The following is a 19,568-nucleotide window of genomic DNA, read 5'->3' as shown; positions in this document are numbered from 1 at the left end:
TCTCCTTAAATCCAGAGGTTTTTATTACACAATTTGATTTTTACATCAATAAAATGTTAGATATAACAATACAGATGAAGGAACAATTTAATTTGTATTGAAATAAATATTAGGTACACAAAGCACAGAAAGTGAAAAAGGGGCACAATAAATTACAAGTGGAGACATTATTTTGCTCTATCACCAAAGAAAGCCCTTGACACTTCTAATTTCACACCATCAAATTTATCATACTTGCTGATTTAAGCAGAACACAAAACAAATATGGATCCCAGGGCTTACTTTCACAGGTACCAGCATAGATAATTTGCTATAGTGATCCAATTTGGAAATCAGGAGGGACCAGTAAATCGCTGCATAAAAGAAAGAGTGAATAAGGTCCTTTTTCCTTAGTGTCAGCAGGCTATGATTATTATGTTTATTAGATTTTCTTGAAAGGACTTCACATTTTCTCAAATATTCAGGAGAAATATATTTCCCCTCTGAGCCCTACATTAGCATTTATGTGCTTTGGTCTTGAATACAGGGGAATGATGAATTTTTCAACTTATTTTATAAATTTATACAGTCTGGATAGTATTGGCCAATATAACTCCCCAACCTGTACAATATTAGATATTAAAAAGTGGATTCAAGAGAAGTTACTAAGAAATGCTGACATACAGTATATACAAATTTTTAGTTCAATATATCCCATTATATAGAGCACCAGAAGTAATGCATTTATAAATCAAGCAGTTTTTTATGACTCTAATCCTTGCGACCCTTTTACATTTGTTCCACTATATACATACACATCACAAATGTTACCTGCCCAAGACTTTGTCCGTTTGGTCTCAACTATTATAAATATATGTGTAAGCAAAAAGTCACGTCAAAGCAATTTGTTTTAAAGTTACAAAAGAAAATAGTCAGGGTTTGGAATTAAACTGTCTTGAACCAAGAAAAAAAAGGTTTAAAAGTGCTGAGCATATAAAAAAAGTAGCTTCAGAAGGTTAGGAAGGAAAAAGTGAAATGATTCTTGGGCCTTTCTTTTTCCTGGAATATGAGCTATTTTTTAGATTCCAGCAAAGATATCCATCAATTTTTTACTATAACTTTCTTAGAAGAATTTGCTTTAGATTAAAAAATACTGTACTTTATTTTTGTCATTATCAACTCAAAGATAATGCAAATCAATTTTCCTATTTGCACTGCATAGGAGAGAAAGATGATTCTAAAGTTCACCTCACAAAGGAATGTGTTCATTCTAAGAACCCACCTGAATATTACCTTAGAAGATAAACGTATTGCAGAATAATTACTACCACCAGGAAATCTCCCAAACTTTTAGTAGCTCTAGTATAATACCAGATCCAGTAACAACTCTCTACCCAGAATATTACAAGAATATTACACTGAAATAATCTCTAGAAATAACTCCTGGATATATAAATGTATGCCTTTGGTATACTATCTTTGAGCTATACTATCATAAAGCCTCTGCAGAATTCTCCAAATCCTAGAGAGATTCCAGTGAGGTGTTAAGAAAAACTAGTTGTCGCTGCAACTCAAACTGAATGTACAAATCCAGGTACCTTTCTAGATACAATATCCAAAAATTACAATATGCTTTTGTATTTCTATTAAAGTCTAAATTTTAAGAGATTGAACTACCCATACCTCATGTACCTACAAAATACCATAAAAAAATTGTACCATTTTTCTACACACCTGAAAATGAAGGAGAAAGAACAATTTTATAATTGATGTGTTTAGGTGATTTAGGCACTTATAATGAAAAGAGAAAAAAAAAAAAAGACCATGATCTAAATTATGCCACTTACTGTTTACCTACCTAGAAAGCATATGTTAACAGGGTACTTCTTCCAGCTTTTGAACATTTCAGTATTTTAAAAATGTAAGTAAATGCTTACTAAATATTTGCTGAATATTGAGTACATATTTTAAAAGGTCATGGAATCAAGATCCTTAGTTTTATGGCTGACTCAGCCCTTTTAGTGACTTAATCTTTTAACATGGCATGTGCAACTGGGGGGCTACTTAAGGAAAGAGTGCCACCTACTGATCATAAACATAGCTGTCTGTGGTTATTTTCTTCCCTGAGGTTTTCATTACATAATAATAGGTAGCAAAATTTGGCTAAATTTGGGTGATAGCTTCGAGGCTACCAGGTACCTCTGGAGATTTGGGCAGGGGAGAAGCTTCAGAATAACTATATTAATCAAAACAAATCCATTAGCATGAGATAAAGGTCTTTACCACAATCCCTCAAAATTAATTTCATTCGTTTTGAACTCAAATTAAAAAAAACACTAAGTCGGATCTACTTGTCTTATTACATACACACTCATTTTCTTTTCCAGGATGAATATTCATGTCTAAAACTTACAAATCTAATCTGAAATTTGCAATCTGGACTTTTAGGAAAAAATGAAGTATTTTGATAGTTTTACAATTCTTATAGACCTCATAAATCTTTCATTCTGGTTTTCTATTAACATGCCTCGATTTTTTCCTCTAAAGGAGGTTCCTAAATATCTAAAATTAAAAAAAAAAAAAGCTAGTTTGCTTACTTGCAGGAACAGCTACCTTAGTGAATTTTATCTCAAGAAAATTTAAGTACAAATTGTTATTTAAGAAATTTCTCTTGGACTGATGTTAGAGTTTAAATTCATGAGGAATCAAGTATACAAAAGGAATACAGAATCCTTGTTAGAGTAAAGTAGGTTCTGTATGAGGCTTCTACCTGTCCACGAGGTGTAATAGTAAAAGTGCCAGGAGCACAGCAGCACTATACCACTTCCTAAATAATTAGATATTCTGGATGTTAAATCAACTTTCTTTTAAACCTGTAAGTAAAAATAAGGTCAGCTATGCTGCTATTTCTCCTACTGCATTCATTTAGATATACTGCTATTGTATTTTCTTAATTTTAATTTGATAAGTATACATGTTACACTGTAATTTCACATGCCAAATAAGGTGGTTGTATATATTCTTATCACAGAATTTCTAACTAGAAGTTCATGCAAACTATACATCTAACGATGCTCAAATTGTAAAATTCACGTTTTCATGAATGTAGATTTTATTTATAAATCAAGCCTTCCTTTAAATAAGTCAAAAATGAGTATGTCCTACATAATCCTATTATTTGATAAAAAGCCTCAACTTTTAAAGCACAGTGTTTTAAATTATTGACAGGCTAAATGTTAAAATTCTTTTTGTTAAAACCAACATGAATCATCTCCTTTAGGAAAATCTTTTTGACCAACAGTAATTTTCAAAATAAAGAGGAAAAACTCAAAACAGAGGCAAACTTATAAGTCATTAAAAGCAAACGACAATCATGCTAAAAACAGAGCACATGAAAAGAATATTAACAATTGGAAAAACTGATGAAATCTGAATAAGTTCTGTACGTTAGTTAACAGTACTGTTCTAGGGTTAATTTCTCAGTTTTGATAAGTGTTGTATAGTTATGTAAGATGGTGACATAAGGGGAAGCTGAAGAAAGGGTATATAGGAACGCTACTATTTTTGCAACTTTTCCATAAATCTAAAATTATCTCAAGATTAAAAAAATTATAGAAAACAAAAAAGCTAGTAACTTAAAAATAAATATGCCTTCGGCTGCCAATTTTTTTCTCAAAATATCTTGATATAATTCAAGACTTAATTTTTCAAAACATCATTAGAAATCAATATACTGTTTACATAACATAGTCATTTTATTGCTCTAAAAAATTTAGTTCTCAAAATCATCAGATTGCATATATAGTGATAATGAGGCTAGACACACATACACACACACACACACAAAATAAACTGTATATTATGAGGCTGCTTCTTAGTCAAAAAACATTACAAAAATAGTTGTTTTTACAGCTAAACTATCAAGTAGATATCATATTCTATAGATTGGAAAGTTGAACAAAAAGAAGACTGATGTGACTGATGAGTAACCAATGAATGTATTTGAGAAATCCAAATTACATGCAGACAGAAGAAAATTGGTTACAAAAACCATTACATTACACTGTACTAAAATTTTTGCAATGTTTTAAACATTTCCAATCATGCAACAGTAATAAATACCAAAAAAAATCTTTGTAAAGGAGTTGATCAAGCTCAACAGGATTTAACATAATATACAACTCAAATCACAGTTGCATAATACATCCAATTCCCCCAAATTTATCTATGCATAAATTGAAGTGTACACTAATTCCCTAAAACTCCTCCTCCAGCCCCATTCCTAATCAATTACCTTACCTATATACCTTTCCATTTAACCTTTGAAATCAGGTTTGATGCGTATGTAATCTGCACGATAACTTCCTTTTTATTTCAGAACAGAAACAAGTAGTCATGTGCTCAGTCTTCAGTTACATTCCTTTCAAAAGGCATTGAACTACTGTAATTGTCTATGAAAATTCAAGCCTAAGAAACCAAGAAAATTGATAGTCAAGAATCTGATCTATGTAATTCTATAAACTATAATACTAATACTAGTAACTTGTATGTCCATACTTGTAAAAGAAGGATTTCCTATTTGAGAACTATTACTCAATGGATCTCTGAAAGGAAAGTTGTATGACTACTGATTTCTAATGTAAAATGGTTAGGGACCCCAAATATTTACCCAATTGGCTACCAAGCTTATAGTTGAGCCTTTTAAAAAAAATATTCACAGCCACTGAAATAGTTATAGAAATAAAACTGTTCTTAAGACATACAGATTTTCTCATGCAAAATAAATCTGTCCTAACAAAGCAACACAAAATCAATTTAATAACAATTTGAAATCAAATACAGTGGGAAGTTTCTGTTAAAATCATCAACCAAAATTCGTAAATGCAAAAGAATACTGTCTCAAAATATACTGAATTCACATATGTTAATATTGCCATAACGAACTCATGCCAGATATAAATTCGGGTCACCAATTAGGTTAAAACGAGTTTGAGAACTATTTTTACAAGAGAAATAAATGTACTTCATGATAAAGGCACAGCAACATCTAAAAAAAATTGATACATTTTTCACAAGATAAAAATTTCCTTAACCATTAATGACACAGCACAGTAAAATTTTCTTGGAAACTTTCAAAAAGGCTTGATTTAACATGCCAGGAAAATTATCACTTTTCATTAATATGCATTTATGTAAATTATGTAAATTGGATCGAGGTCAATTTTAAACCTGGAATTAACAACCCCTAGCAGAAGAAGTACCAGCTGCAAATAATGCTTGTTTATATTATGTATAACTTAGCTGGATATTAAACTACGCAACTGTTGGTGCCAGTCTGCTTATAAAGGCAATGCTCTGGAGACACAGTCTTCTCACAAACAGTGGACAAGCAGGTTTCATTATTATATGTTCAACAATAATCCTCAATTCATTAAACAAAGTCCTGCAAGATAAAAGTTTTCTGTCAGAAACACAAGGAAAAAGGCAACATAATGCAAAGCAAATGCTGATGAAGGAATTTCCCACAGCCATTAAAGAATTGGAAGAAGTAAAAGAAATAACTAGAATGCACTGTAGGCAAATAAAAAAATAAAATTCTCAAAATCAACACCTGTCTTTTGGGAAGGGGGTAAAAGTTCATTTAACAAAAGCATTTAATAAATGGCTATCTCTGAGGGCTAAGATTAGGGATGCTTTTTATCTTTTTTACAGTAGAATCACATTTTTACATTTACCTTAGTCAAATTCTATTAATTCTAAAAAAAAGAGAGCAAGAAAAGTGAAAATTATATAATATGGGCAATCCCACCTATTTCCTTAAATGAACATATTGCCTCTTAGAGCTTTCATCTGTAAAACAGGAATACATACTTCATGGAGTCATAGTGAAGTTTAAATGAGACAACATAGAATATACTCAATGAATGTTACTTCCCAGTTGGATCATTCTACTGATAAACGTGACTGTTTGCCTTCAGGCTAAAGCCAGCTCTTTAACATCCAACACCCTCGAGAATTTGGTCTCAATGAAATTTTCTGCTTCATCTCCTGCCACTCTCTGCCATGACTCCTCTGTTTGTTTCAGTTGTGTTGCATGTTTGTGCCCAAAACACACTGCAGACTTTAACTTTGCCTTAACAGTGCTCATTACCTACAAAGTACTCTTTATTGCATACTGTACACATCATACATGTATTTTACAGGCTAGCAGACACAGAATCATGTATCTTATACTGTAATTTATAAATGATTTGAAGGATCATCAAGGGTAATTTTGATTTCACAATTTTCACCTTACATGCTTACTCATCCTGCATAAAAACACAACTCCTGTTCTACCTTTCTGTATCCTCTGTGTTATTTTTACGGGTAGGAAAGAGCAGGGATCCAGTTTTTAAAAAGGATGTAATATGATCTCACACAAAGACAGGAAGGAAATTTGGAAAGATGCACACTTATCCAAAAATCTTCCCTTCTTCTATCTTCTATCTTTGTGACAGCCCATTACTCACAATTCTCTTAGGTTCCCAGACCAGAAACTGGAGGTCTTATCTCATTCTTCGTCCTCAGATCCTAAGTTCCAGCCTTCCTAAGTATCTTTCAAATTTATCCCTTTTTTCTTTTACCAGTAAATGAGTACAGACTCGACTACTCTAACAGTCTCCAAATTGATCTATCTCTTTCTCCTCTTGGTAAGCCTGCAATCCATCTTCTAGAATGGTATTTCTACATTGGAGTCCATTACATTCTCAGCCCCTCCATGTTATGACCTTCAAATACTCCTCCTACCTTCAAATAAAATTCAAACCCTTTCATGACCTACTCTGTTTATCTTCCTTGGCACAGACTTTTATCATTTCCCTATATACTTCTCCTCAGCTTAAAGAACATGTAACTAATGCTATGCCAAATACTTTCAGACACCCAAGTGGCAGAACTCAGACTTCAAAAGATCTGGCTTATATAAACACCACCTCAGTGAATTCTCATCTCTCTCCCTCTGTTCTTTGTGCTTTCATAGACCCTTCAACATCGTATTGCCTTATACAGCTGTCCAATTCACTCAGCTCTAAGTCCCTAGAAAGCAGGTATTTCAATACTATGAAAACTTATCACCAACACACGATCACTGTCTTCTCAATAAATAAGTCTAATGAATAAAGATAGAAGGCACACTGAAAATAGTTCAATTCCTTCAGGTTACAGATGAGGCCTAAAGAGGTCAATAACTTGCCCAAAGACACCTGGCTAGCTCCTTTATTTTTGGCTCTATTCCTGACATAATCTAGACAAAGTCACACTTCCTTAGGAGCAGAACTGACAGCAGAACTTGTAGTGATAATGGAAATGTCTATCTTTGTTGTACAATACAGTGGCCATCAGCCATACATGGTTTTAGAGCACTTGAAATGTGCTCTAGTATGACTCGGGAACTGAGTTTTAAATTTCATAAATTTTAATTAATTTAAATTTAAATGGTCAAATGTGGCTAGTGGCTGTCATATTAGCACAGCTCTAGACAATCTACACTAGACATCTACAAAATACTGATACCACTACCTTGATAATAAATATTTAGGATAGGTGAAAATAGTATAAACAGGCAATACAGACTATCTCAAAACACTTAAAGAAAGTGTAGTGTAGAAACTGTAATTTTATAGCCTATATATCAATATTTATAATCTCAAATATTTTCTATTTTCCCACTGTTTTGATTAAAATGTGCGCTTTTGTGAGATCTTTGAAGACATTTGTGTTATCATCATACACTGCTATCCTTTTTAATTCCAATCAACACTTCTAAATTTCTATTTGTCCTGATCTTATTTTAAGGGTATGTAGAAAAACCACGAGTAGAGAAGAGGAGGGTATAATGAAGTAGAGAAAAACAAATCTGAGGAAAAATAGATGTGAGGGTAGGGGATCAAATGTCTCAAATGAATACACGGACCAGAAATAAAAAGGGCAAAAACTCATGAAATCAAATAAAACTGAAAGTTTATTTGCAACTAGGGACTCATTAAGAATCTATGTCTAAAGTAAGCAAGCTCTATTTTAGAAAATATTATAAAGACATTGTCTAAGAAAGCATAAAAACCCCTCAAAGGAGAAGAATCAGAATGAAAGAAAAAGGTAAATAAACTATTAAGAATCTAATGGAATCTAAGCACTTAAAATCATTACTTCATTTCACCTTCAGAAGGTTTTCTCCTCTACCAACAAAGAAATTAAAATCTAAATAACTAGCCTAAAGTTACACACCTGGCAAATGATGAAATAGCATTCAAATTCAGTTCTTTTTACTTTGTGTAAGAAAATACAATATTGTTCATGCTAACATATTCATTGGATTTCTGGCTGAATTCTATATAATAAATTTATTTTAAACTTGAAAACAAATACGATGTTAACATTTGTATCAAGTAACATATTTAGGAGACTATTAAAATCAGCTATTCATTTAAGTTTTACTCTAACTTCTGAGACCAGCATGCATAATCTACTGTAAAACAATTTAAGCCTCCATTCTTGAACACTAAGGTAATTCACTAAAATATCTTCTTCCTTAGTTTTCCACTCCCCACTATTCTGCACAAGGCTACCGGAAGATTATTATGATGCCAAAACCATCATTCCCATACATCTAAAAGATCAATTCCAACTTCCTATCCTGAAACTCAAGAAGTCTTACGATATGGCTCCAGTACACCTTTTTAATTGTCACTCCAATCACCCACCATTCAGAATTTCCATTATCGTCAAATGGGTGTACTCAATTTCCTTTAAACAAGGCTTGTACCTCCTTGCCTCCTAACTTGTATTCCCTACTGCCTTCATAACTAAAATGCTTTAACCTATTTACACTGTCTATTCAAAGGTTTACTCCATCTAGAACAAATTAAACTCTATATTTTGTGAAAATTTCCTAGGCTTTTCTATCTTCTGGCTCAATAAATTCTTCCTCCTGTGGACTACAATACTAATATGATGAAGTAAACATGACAATTTATCATATACTGACTTGTGCTATATCCTGAACTACTGTTTCCTTCATTATTTGACATGTGTTTCTTCAACTAGAAAGTTCCTTAAGAGTGGGACTTTTGTCTTACACATATTTAAATTCTTTAAGCTTTAGTGCTTTGTTAGAAGTTATCAAGATAACTCCAGTCTGCTTCTGAAAAGAAATATAACCACCTCCTCACCAACATTAGATAGTTCTAAGGCCTAGAACTTAAAAGCACAAAAAGATGCCTTATTTCTAAATTCCAACATAAAAACTAAATAACTTAAAAGTTACAAATACTGTATTTCACAGTATTCTTAATAAAACACATTTAAACTTATCACCAGCTTACCGACAATACGGATTTCTTCGAGAGGAATATCGAAGAGTAAGAAATCTGTAATATATAAAAGGCTGGAGCAAACTACCTTGACCACTGAAATAAACAAATACAAGAGTTGTAAATATACATTATCAATTTATATACATACTCTCAAAACTTAAAGACAATTTAACTGGAGAATGTGTCTTCATCAAATGGTCATAGTATTATCTATCATATCTAAATCCAAGTTAGTCTTAAAAAGGAAATAAAAGAATGTATATGATTGGTAATAAAATGTTACTGTTTAAATTTTTATAAACGTATTCATGTACGAAATTTTTTTAAAAGCTATGAAATAGAAACTTGTATAAATGCTTCCATAATTACTAGTGATAATCAAGTTTTAAAACTTTATAACATATTAAAATAAAAACTGGTTCATTTTATATATACAACAACAAAAACCACTAATAAAATCACACAGGTTCACCTGTAAATTTACATAGCTTATTCTAATTACTTTTTCTTGGTTAAAAAGCATAATTACAATACTCAAGAGTCATATGTGTTTATGAAATTCTAAGTTTGGAATTCTTTCCTAGGAAAAACTATCTGGATTAAGATACTCACTGAAATAACTACAAATAAAATGCAGCAACAATGTGGATAGTCAAGTAGCAGGGCTAAGTAAATGACACTTTTTATTTCATGGACGTAGTATGCAAGTACTTAAAATCTTAATTATGAAAACTATACAGTAACTTTGAAGAAAGCAGAATATAAAACTATATATATTACTATATTTTCTTTTTTTGAGGAAATACATTAAGATGATAAATGTTGTTTCTTAGGTTAATTTTTAGCCTTTTCTTCTAAATTGTGTGATACTACTTTCATAATAAAAATAATTTACGATTACAAACTTATCACTAAATGTTATATCCATTTTCCCCAATAAATGTGACAAATCTTTAATTTTTTAAGTTGAAAAATACATAGTACATAAAATATAGATAGAAAAGAATATTCAATGAAAGGCAAATATTCTATCATCCAAGTGTCTTCCTCGAAGTTATAGCACCATCTCTAATATATCCTTCCAGAAATTTATACACAAGCTTATAACCCTAATAGACTGCTCACTTTATAATTCACTGAATCCACTTAACAACTCTAGGAGGGAAGTGGTATTATCATTCTCATTTTAAAGATGAAGAAACTGAGGCAGAAACATATAAATGCCCCCAAATATATAAACACATACTTCAAAATATAAATGCTAACAAACTTTTAAACTTATTATATCTTGGAGATCATCCCCTATCACAACACATAAATTTATCTCATTCTTTTTACAGCTTCATGTATTCTATCTTATCAAATACTATTATGCAAGAATCTCTCTACTAAGGAGTAAATAAAGCTACAATGGTCATTCTTTTATCTGCCTTTGCACAGGAGTGTATAAATGTGTAAGGTACACTCACACTTTCAGTTCATTTTTAAATACAGGGCTTTAAGAATGATTGCTACAAATATAACTTAATAAAGCCTTCTAATATTAGATAATGAAAGATGTTTAAATAATAATGACTTTAAATTGTTTTTGTTTTTGTAATTTGTGTTATATTCAAGTGATATACAGCATTAATAGCTTTTCCTATCAGGGACTGAATAAAACTTTATAACCTTATTTTATTTTTTTAGAATAACAAAATGATTTCTCTATTTCTGGTGAAGTCTCATCTCCTTTACAATAATCTTGAAAATAAAAATCACTTTGTACATAATAAATGTTTAAATAGAAGATTATGTAGTACAACTTAGTGAATGTACCAGCAGAGTCAAAATCTGGCGCTCCAACAAAAAATTCACTGGGTTCCAAAAATGAAGTTTTTGTTTAAGTGTGCATAGCATCTCAGCATTTCATTATAATTATCTTAAGCTGATTTAAGAGAATAAATTATTTTGCTTATTAAACAAAACGTGGGGCATTCAGATATAGATAGCAATTATCTCCATATAAAGAACTAGTTTCGTTATCGACATTTTAACTTTTATCCAGTTACATGACACAAATCACAGAACCTGGTGTGACCCAAGACCAGGATTAGGTGACCCAAGAAATAGAAAAATGAGTTAGAAAATAAGAGGGCAAAAAAATCCCCTGTACTAATTAAAGTGTTTAAGTGTCTGATCAGGAGCACAAGAGAGAGAGATGAACTAACTTTTAGGGTGAAAGTTTTATTTAGAGTACAATAATAGACAAATACAATTGTATCAAATCCTGCATTCAACATACAGAGAATGTAAGAGCTGAAAGGATTTTAGGCAACTATTTTGACTACTAATGGTTTTTTAAATGTGGAAAATGAAGGCTTAGAAGGCTATTAGTCAAATCAACTACAATCCAGGTTCCTAACACTCAGTAAGTCCACGGTATCATTCCAGACACTTATTTAGGTTATACTATCCAGTTGGGACCCCACAACTTAATATATAGTGATTCTGGAGTTTTCAGAGGAAAACATTCCTTTAAAGAATAGAACAGATGCATTTCTATAAAACTCTGTAAAACTAGTACTAGCTTGAAGACTGCTAAAGAAAGGAATAACTATCAGGTATATAAAAATAAAAACTTCAGGCAATGAACATTAAAATGAAATATTTCATAAACAAAAATAAGTTACAAATTAATGAGATTGTGGAGAACAGGTAACAAAAATATTTTAGGTGATATGTGACATGGTCTATTAAATATAAAATGTGCCCAGCTTAGACTCAGCAAAATAAATTTGGTATCTATGTTAAACACTGGCACAAAAGTATAAGCAGACAGGAAAAATGATGTTTACAGCATCAACATCTGGAAAAGTAAATATTCGGAAACAATAGTCCATCAATGGGGAATGGGTAATAAAATGTAGCACATTAACATGATGGACCAGTACCATAGCCACTAAATGAAAAAAATCACAACTCTTATCTATCAACATAAATAAGTCACAAAAAACATATTGTCTGAGTGAAAAAAGCAAGATACAGACAACTGATGCATTGTGATGCTTTTGATGTAAAATAAAAACAAGTAAACAAATAAAACCTCACACCCATAATATAATAATGTATATTTTCTACAGATCTGCACTAAGTATTTTTAAGGACTACTTATGTGTACACATTATCGAACTCCTTACTTCTGGGAAGGAGAGGGGAAAATTGCTACTAGGATTCATAGTCAAATGATGTTTTAGCTTTTATCTATAGTGTCCTATTAGCTGTAAAACTAAAAATAGAAAAGGCAATTTGGGCAGAAGTGTTGTTTTAAAACAAATGCAAGAATATCGATGGAGAGTTCAATACTTTTCTAATATTCTAATTTTTAAAAAGGAGGCTTTCTTTATTCATGCATTACGTCTATAATTAAGATACGAACTACCGAAGTAAGTGGTAGTAGGCAACTATTAATATCAGATCATCATTTTTCAGCTTTTTCTCTAGTGTAAGAAAAATCATCTCAATAATGGAAGAATGGACTAATTTCCCAAGATTCTGTCAAAGGTGGTAATTCTGAAATTAATTTTCAAAATGTTAAATGATAAATCACAAAGAATGATAAATGAAAACACATTCTTAGATTTACTATAATGTCTCGGGCTCTCCTCTATAAAGTAAAACGGTAATTACGAAGATCCATTTAGCTATGCATATCAATATCTACTTCAACAGATTTAAGAGGTTAAAATTTGAGTTTATATATTTATTATAGTCACTTAGTCATCAGCTTCCCAAAACAAATGTATTTTTATTCTTACCTAAAAAGCATAAAAACTGTAGCAGGCATCAAGAATATTTCATTACAAGCAATGAATTTCAGAATATTCTGTTGATTAGCGCTTAATTTATCCAAGATAGATCTCAGCAGAGGTAAACTATTTGAACCCTTTGCCTAAAACATAATGAAACAAACAATTAGAAACAACAAACATTTTTTTATCACTCAATTATTATTATTTTTTAGATAAATAACATGTTCAACAGGTAATACTACCAAAAGACAGGTATTTGGAAATGATGATATAAAACTTTAGAAACTATTTAAGGACAAAAGTTAGTATATTTTCCTGCTTTATTGTATTTTGTGTATTTGAAGAGTTAAAAAGAAAAACAACTTTAATAATACAAGTTCTCCTTATTCTTAGATGCTTCATTTTTCTTAAGATTAGATAATTTCACAAAAAATGGCTATTTCTACCTCTAACAAAATCTGACTACCCAGTAATACAGTCAAAGTATCTGTGACTCCTTAGCTAACTAAAGGTAGAAATTAAAGGGTCCAATTATTGCTGTGATCAAAGAACTACAAGGATTAAGAAAAAGGTCAACACAAGGCAAATCTGGATATTTTAATTCAAATTTCAGTGTATCTGTAGTCAATCTGCCTGGTACACTGAAGTTAGGCTTAATGTTCCAACCCTACAAATAAGAAAAAATTTTCAGAAAGTAGCAGTTCTTAACATTATCAGTGTAAAAGAAATTCAGTACACTCTACTTACTTGGCATGTCAGAACTAAATATCTCTGACAATTTATCAAACTTAAAAGATATGATTTTTTTTAAATAATGAAGAGATCTATTTTAAACTTCAGAAATTCCTCTGGGAACTGAGTAATAATTTTAAATACAATTTTTTTATGTGCAAAATGTACTATTTTGTGTAAAGAGTAAAATATTCCAAACTTAGAACTTTCAAATAACTAAATAATTTAGAACAAGTTTGTAAGGAATAAAGGAACTTTTTGTGACAAATTATAAAATGTCTTAGAACTCAAATTCATGTCAACTATCTGTAATCCAGGAGTCAAAAGCAAAGCAGTTTTACCTACATCAAGAACCTTTTTTGTGTATGTGGCAGCATGAAGCAAAGAGAATAACAAGACTGGGAAAATACTCACTGAAGAAAACAATTAAGGAAAACATTTAAAATTCATCTAGAACTTTGCCAAAAAACAGGCTATGTATTATGTCCAAATATACACATCTGAAATGGCATCTGCTAAAATGAGTTCAGTGATAATTTTTTTCAGTGTTGCAAAGATTAATTTTGTCAAGTTAGTATATACTGGCAAAACAGGTGCTCAAAAACTTTGTTTCCTCCCATGCTCTTTTCCTTCTTAAGACTTATCTAAAAAGGTAATATTTAGTCTTAGGACATTTTATTGTGCTTTCCGTTAGGTAAAGCTGTATCATCAATATTCAAGACTCTCGAGAGCATCAGCTCTCAAAGTACAAAATATTTTTCTGAAGGATGATCCAAGGGAGAAAATAACAATTAAGTTTATGAAACACTAGTAACTTTTAGTCTCACAATGGATATTAGCATATCAAAAGTCCTACAGTAAAGAAACCTACTTAACATTTAACCTAGTGCTTCCCAAACTAAACATCAGACTCCCATTCCCATCCCTCCCCCACCTTTTTAGAATATCTATTACTCCACAACACACTTTTGAAATATGTAAACATTCAAATTCCAAATCAAATAAGTTAATTCTCATTAGCTCCAGAGATTATCCATGTGGCCCTATTTTCTACTCTATCCATAGCAAATACTAATTTCATTTATTAATTATCCCATTCTCTGCTTAAATAAATTATTTCTTGATGAACTTCCATTTGTTTCTAGCTCACTGAGAGTTAAAAGAATTGAGGATTTCTCCTTTGTTAAAGCAAAGACGCTTACCCAAAGATGTGAATTAAAGAAAACTTTAAATATTAAAATAAGTCCTGCATAGGATTGTGCTTTGAATCTGAATTTTAAAATATCCACTGCTAATAACAGAGAAGCTTGCAAGAGGCAAGAATAAAGACACAAAGCTTAAAATTCCCACATCAGCAATTCTTATATTAAATATATCTTCATTCACATGAAGTGCGACCAACTAACCAACCTAGGCTGCAAGGAACACCCACATTACTGAATCCTTCCTCTAGTAAAAAATAATCAGAAGAGATCTATATACACAGTAGGCAATTTCATTGTCAAAAAGGTATAAAAGGATACTTGTAACAGGGTAGGAATTGACAAAGATAAGTGAATACAACAGGTAGTGGCAGCTGTCCTCTAACAAAGCTTGGGCCAGGAATGCTCTGCTTAACTGGAAGTGCGGTAATCTTTGGTGCAGCCTCAAAGCACTGGTAAGAGCATTTGCCAGCAAAGCACGTTGGTAAAAGCTTGCTGCTTCATGCAACCTGCAAATTACAAGAGAAGTTATCATGAGACATAAACAAATACCATGCCTCTTCCTCCTTTGTGAATTGCATCATAATTGCACAACACCTAAATCTATTACTTGTCAAATACGAAAAAAATTACTTGAACACATTATACCTTCTTACAAGTATCACATATATACCCAACTGAATTTACATAGCATTCTTCTTGTTAAAAAGCCAAAAATGCAAAAACCATGAACTCATCTCATTCTCACACACCCATTTTCTCTGATTTTCAATGATGTTAGTGTTCACAAAGCACATAATACAAATCTCCAGTAAGCAACATTATAAGGTTAATAGTGCCTTAAGGATGAGACTTTTTTATTGTCACTAAACCATTTGCAGTTTAAAAGTTTTCCACCTGAAAGATATTCCATAAAAAAAACGACTGACCGATTTAATTATCAAAGGCAGAACTACATATAATACATACCCAAGAAGAGGCAGAACAAACAAAGCAGAACAGTATACTGTGAACAAGCGAGAAAGCCACATTGCCGTGTCCAGCTTATTGGTCATCATGAATTGCTGAGTTTAAAAAGAAAAATATTGTAGTAAACTAAGGCTGCAAATTATGTTTTTAAGGATGAAGATTATGCAGTGTTATTCAGATTCAAAATGTTGGACCCTGTAACAATACAATTGTTTTTTTATAATCAATTGTTTCATGTACATACTCAGCAACAAGTTCAAACACCTTATAGTTTTGATGCAGAAAGCACAGAAAGTACTTAAACAGAAAATATCAGTTGGCATTTAAAAAAATAAAAAAATTAGGAAAAAAAATTGAACAGAAATTTAACTACCACTGTCTATATTCCTTCAACACTTTAATACCAGTTTCACCTACTTTAAAAGAATGTTAAATAAAAACTGCCCTCGAAGATGCCTAATCTGAGAAAAATCTCAAATTGAAATAGGAATAAAAAGGCATTACACAAAGCCAGTTTGAATTAAATATACCTTACAAAGGAGAAATGTAAAAAACCATGGTCACAGTCACTCTAGAACTCATCAGCTATGGATGATTTGCTTATATACATAAGGGCCTGGTATACCCTGAGTGTTCAAAATATGGCTGTCTGGTGTTAAATGGCACCTGCCTCTCAGATTTCATGACTTTATCTCTCCCCAACCCTTCCTCACTGCCGTCACCCCCCTCCCCCCAAAAAGCTCCCTCACAGGTCTTACCTGGTTTTAGTAGCCCTAGATTAAACTTCCATATACCACTTATGCTGCGCTTTTTTCTCATTCTAGTTGTTCTTTGCCGGTTTTTGCCAAGAGATGTGTCCATCGCCGCTAAGGCTATACCTTAAAATCTGTTTTCTCATTCAAAACTAGCTTATGTTTAAATTCTAAAGTAGCTTTTATGTTTTTTGATAGGATCTACATAAATAAAAATAAATAAATTAATAAAAGTTTCACAAAATACCAATCTTTACTATGTGTGATGGATTTTGGTATTTTGTATTCTAGTTGTTTTAGAAATAGTGCTTCCACTAAACTGATTTCAAAACTCACCAATGGGTCTTAATCTGGAGCCTGAAACACTAATCTAAGCAATCTAACTTATCTTTTGAAAGAAGGCATGAAAAACTTTTGGGGAAAAAAATGCAAGCACATTTTAAAATTCAAGGACATTTTATTGCATGTCTCAAGAGTATGCAGGTAATTTCAGAAATACATCTTTGGTTCATTCTCTCCAACTATACTGTTGACTCCTCTACATTTAAACGATCACCAGTAGTCAAGTGGAAGAATAAATCTAGCTCACTGTGCTGTTTCTCTACAAATATTCTGACTCTACAACATACTTTGAAATTTAATTTTAGAACATCTTTAAAATCTATCTAGAAGTGCTCATTTTGTGAAAAATCATTGAGTTATGAATTCCATTTTGTACACTTTTATGTATACATACAAAATATATTACACAAAATAAAGAAGGTTTTAAAGGTGTATTTATTAATTTAAATTTAAATTTTAAGAGTGAACTGCCCAACCACGTCACAAATAGTGCAGGCAAAAACAAACAAACAAAAACAAACAAACAAAAAAACCACTGCATTTTTGGATGAAAAACTATTGAGGTAAAAAACTACAGTCTCAAAGTATCGTATCATAGAATATTTCTTAATTACAAAAGGAAATAAAGTATCTTTACAATGGAGAATCTGGTGGATACCATCTGAAATAATCAAACTCGGTACCTGTGATGATGAAATAAATCAACATAAAATGCTTCCTGACATAATACACTGAGAAGAACAGAATATTACTTATGTAATATTCCTGCCAATATGTTTAACCTGAATCTAGTTATCAGGAGGGAGGAAAAAAATCAGACAACTTCAATTTGAAGAGTAGCAGCTCTGGACTCTTCAAAGACAAAAATGGTAGGAAGAGGGCAAAGAAACGGTTCTAGACTAAAAGAGACTAAAGTCCAGTAAAGGCAAAGCATGCTTTTCAGTTGAATCTCGGAAGAGGGGGAAGCATTTTTAAAGAACCATTAAGGAAATCTGAATATGACTTGTATAATAGGTTGCAACATGTATTGTTAAATCTCTCAAATTTAATTGCAAGAATTGCAGTGATGACTGCACTGTAGTCATGTAGAATACTGAAGTACTTATGGGTTAACCATGACGATGTATGCAACTCTCAAATGGTTCAGAAAAATAAAAAGAAAAAATGTGTATATAAACAGATATGTTGCAAACTGTTTTTTAAAAATGTGACTCGCTCAATTCACATACTCACAGTGTTTAAAATTAGAGGGTACAAATTTGGGCACAAATTACTAATAAGCAGCAGATCTGCCTTTTAGAGCTAAAAAATTATGAAAAGCATAATATATCTCTTCGTAAAGAAGTAATGACAAAATGACGAAAGAAGAGAAAAAAAGATCGCTTTCCTCACTTTGCGCCATTTCTACATAATGGCAGTAAATGGATAGAACCGTTCTCTGAGCACGCGTGTGACATGAGGCGTGTCACAGCACAACCTCAGATGACTTCTTCAACCTTGGAACACAGGAAGAAACTAAGGGGGAGAAGACGCAAGAAGGCCTAATTTTCATGACATACAGGTGTGGATCACCTGTTCCAGGCCGGGCTGCAGTCCTTTCCGAAAAAGAAACTTGTAGTTACCTCTACATCTTCGTTCACGACCCCTCGCTCCCCGCAATCACTAATTCCAGTCCCAAAAGCAATGAGCTGTTGGAACGCCTCGGACCCGGCTTGCAACACTTCCTGCTTCTTCCTAACTCTGGCTTGATTAAGCCAGACCACCCTACCCGCTCACTTACCACTGCGCCCGTCCCTTGGGGGCCGTTCGGGGCCGTATCCGCCATGGGGGACGCACGCACGCGTCTGGGACGCTGCAATCGGGAAGGGAAAAAAAGAGGTCAGCGCCGGGGCCACGGCTCTGATAACCGGATTCTCTGCCCCGTGCCACAAGCCCGACGCGCCCGCAGGAACTCCAATCCTCCAGAGAGGTACGTTCTCCCCAGCACCAGTGCAGCTGCCTCCCCCGGGGACACCCGTAGTGGCCGGGAAATACCTGTTCCGCAAGGCCAAATACAAAGCTGGCTTTCTAGAAAGACCGGAACGAAGGCGGAGCTTCCGAACAAGACCGAACAGGGCCGACCTAACGCCACCGGCGTAGGGTTACTGCCGGTCCCGGAAGTGCTCCTTTCACTTCCGTGGGGAAGAGGCGGTGGGGAAGCAGCCATGACGAAGAGCAGAACCAGGAGTAGTGCCCTGCGGCATGACGGGAAGTGTAGTTTTTTTCTGTTCGACTTTACCTGTCTCGCACGCACGCCTATTGGCTCTGTAAACTTAAGAAGCAAAGCTGGAGAAGCAACTTCTCCCTCTTCTCCAGTTCACAGATGGTCGTCCTTTCCCATATCCAGACTACGAAATCTTTCTACTCCCTAACATGGAAGGCTCAGCAACGCCTTTTTTGCTGTTTTCC

The 19,568-nt window shown here is 32.8% G+C and overlaps 1 protein-coding gene across 2 annotated transcripts; it reads right to left on the bottom strand.

Moving 5' to 3' along the window:
* Nucleotides 1–19,284, bottom strand: TMEM33 (transmembrane protein 33). Of its 2 annotated transcripts, XM_039845102.1 has the most exons (8): nucleotides 19,155–19,284; nucleotides 18,901–18,972; nucleotides 16,027–16,121; nucleotides 15,379–15,566; nucleotides 14,201–14,268; nucleotides 13,130–13,263; nucleotides 9,342–9,425; nucleotides 1–5,422 (listed from the first exon to the last, which is right to left on the bottom strand). In XM_039845102.1, the coding sequence occupies exons 2-8, from the start codon at nucleotides 18,943–18,945 to the stop codon at nucleotides 5,293–5,295; spliced, it is 744 nt and encodes a 247-aa protein (XP_039701036.1). In that variant the 5' UTR covers nucleotides 18,946–18,972; nucleotides 19,155–19,284; the 3' UTR covers nucleotides 1–5,292. The 2 variants fall into 2 exon arrangements, with proteins under 2 accessions (XP_039701036.1, XP_039701037.1); XM_039845103.1 differs by lacking the exon at nucleotides 9,342–9,425.
* Nucleotides 19,285–19,568: the final 284 nt, after the last annotated feature.

Source organism: Pteropus medius, unplaced genomic scaffold (genome assembly GCF_902729225.1).
Source record: "Pteropus medius unplaced genomic scaffold, Ma_sr-lr_union100, whole genome shotgun sequence".
NCBI classification, from domain to species: domain Eukaryota; kingdom Metazoa; phylum Chordata; class Mammalia; order Chiroptera; family Pteropodidae; genus Pteropus; species Pteropus medius.
The sequence above is the reverse complement of the archived record's forward strand: the minus strand, read 5'-3'. Positions and strand labels throughout refer to the sequence as shown.